General features: G+C 24.0%; 1 protein-coding gene across 1 annotated transcript; it reads right to left on the minus strand.

Annotated features, from left to right (window-relative positions):
* Positions 1-175: 175 nt before the first annotated feature.
* LOAG_15181 (hypothetical protein) lies at positions 176-1,666 on the minus strand (the record flags this gene model as incomplete). The annotated part of the gene is made up of 3 exons (XM_003150674.1): positions 176-349; positions 958-1,110; positions 1,562-1,666. 3 exons carry the CDS (start codon positions 1,664-1,666, stop codon positions 176-178), a joined length of 432 nt encoding a protein of 143 aa, XP_003150722.1.
* Between the last annotated feature and the right edge of the window lie 182 nt (positions 1,667-1,848).

A 1,848-nucleotide genomic window follows, 5' to 3' on the forward strand; every position in this document is an offset into this window, starting at 1 on the left:
TTATTATTATTATTATTATTATTATTATTATTATTATTATTATTGTTATTATTATTATTATTATTATTATTATTATTATTATTATTATTATTATTATTATTATTATTATTATTATTATTATTATTATTATTATTATTATTATTATTATCATTATTATTATTATTCATCATCATCATTACCCATAAATATCAGCAAGTGTGAAAACATTTGGTTGGATTTGTTGAATGTTATCAGAATTGTCACATATTATTCGAGCTAATGTTGTTTTTCGAATTTCTTCCAATTGTTCCAATGTAAATGCTGATGGTGCAAAGAAATTTTCATACCAGAAACGATCACCTCGACGAATCTTAATAAAATTGAAACTTTTTAAAAGTGAAAAAAGAAGAAATTAAAATAAAGAAATAAAAAACTTGATAGCACTTAATCAAATTGAAATTTATCTATAATTCATTCTTTTTCTCCCTAATTTTTATCCCTTTTATTTCATCATTTTTATTGGTACTATGAAAAATTAAATCGTAAAATGCAAACAAACAAGTAAACACGAAATGTTTCATATCTTCCCTTTTTTTTTTATTCATTAAGAAATATTTCTCTGTCCTTCGTTTTTTTTTCCTATTTTTAATATTATTATCATCTATAGGGACATTAAATTGAAAATTTAACAGAAGAAACTGATTAGTCATCATATAGGTCAAGTAAATCGGTCAATGTTCTAAATTCTATTTGAATCAATCACACCATGAATGCGATGAAATTTGATGACAATTAGAATTTATGGCGAGGAGAAATTTAAGATGATTCAAAATGTTCGCTTTTTTTTTTTATTTTAAAGAAGGAAACATTGATAAGCAAATTATATTATTCTTATTGATAACGGATATTATTTTATCACTTCGTATTGCTAATTTTCAAATTTAAAAAAAAAAAAACGAAAGAAATTAAATACCAAACCTTTTGGAATTGTTTACCGATAATACATGAAAATGTTGGTCCAACTAATGCGCCAAGTTCTGGCCTCTCAGCCATACCAAGTACAAATAAATCGACATCATCGATGTGATCGTATAATTTAACCAATTCATCCAAATCAAGTGATTGCAAAATCTATAATTAAAATAATTAATTAGTGAAAGTAAAATTGTTTGACCTTGTAAGTCCACTTTTCATTTTTTTTTTTATGTAATCATCTTTGGAGAATATACAAAAAAAAAATTGAAAATTCATTTGCAAATAGTTTAAAAATTAATTTTGCTAAAATAAAAAAAACAGCTTATATTAGAATACGAAACTGAAATTAATTTGCAAATAGTTTAATTCAATTAGTAACATAAATTTTGATTAAGGGTTAGTAAAAGATTCGACGGTAAAGAAATCCAAAGGACTAAGTATAATTAATATTTTGAATATTCTAAGGGATTGTGAGGGAAATAGATTCTAAGAAATAAGTATGATAAATATTCTAAAAGGATTCTAAGGGATTCTAAAGGAAAGTGATTGTAATGAATAAGCAAAATGAATATTTCAAAAGAATTGGGAAGAATTTTAAGAGAATTACAATATCATTCAAATCAGTAAAATTAGATGGACGTCGTAAGCCACAGGCACTTCGAAAAGCAGTGTAACCGGGAATTCCATGATCTCGACCCATTTGTATAATCATTGCTGCTAGATCAAGTCCATAATTCCCTTTGTTACGAAGGAATTCATTTTGAAATATTTATTCATATGTAATCCAGGTTTACGAATTGTTTCACGTAATAAAAATCTGTAAATTCTTTTTATCAAGATTTAATGTCGTTAAAATAAATTCGAAAATTAATTTTTGTTGAAAATTTTCAAAAT

This window comes from Loa loa, assembly GCF_000183805.2.
Source record: "Loa loa unplaced genomic scaffold supercont3.843, whole genome shotgun sequence".
NCBI lineage: Eukaryota > Metazoa > Nematoda > Chromadorea > Rhabditida > Onchocercidae > Loa > Loa loa.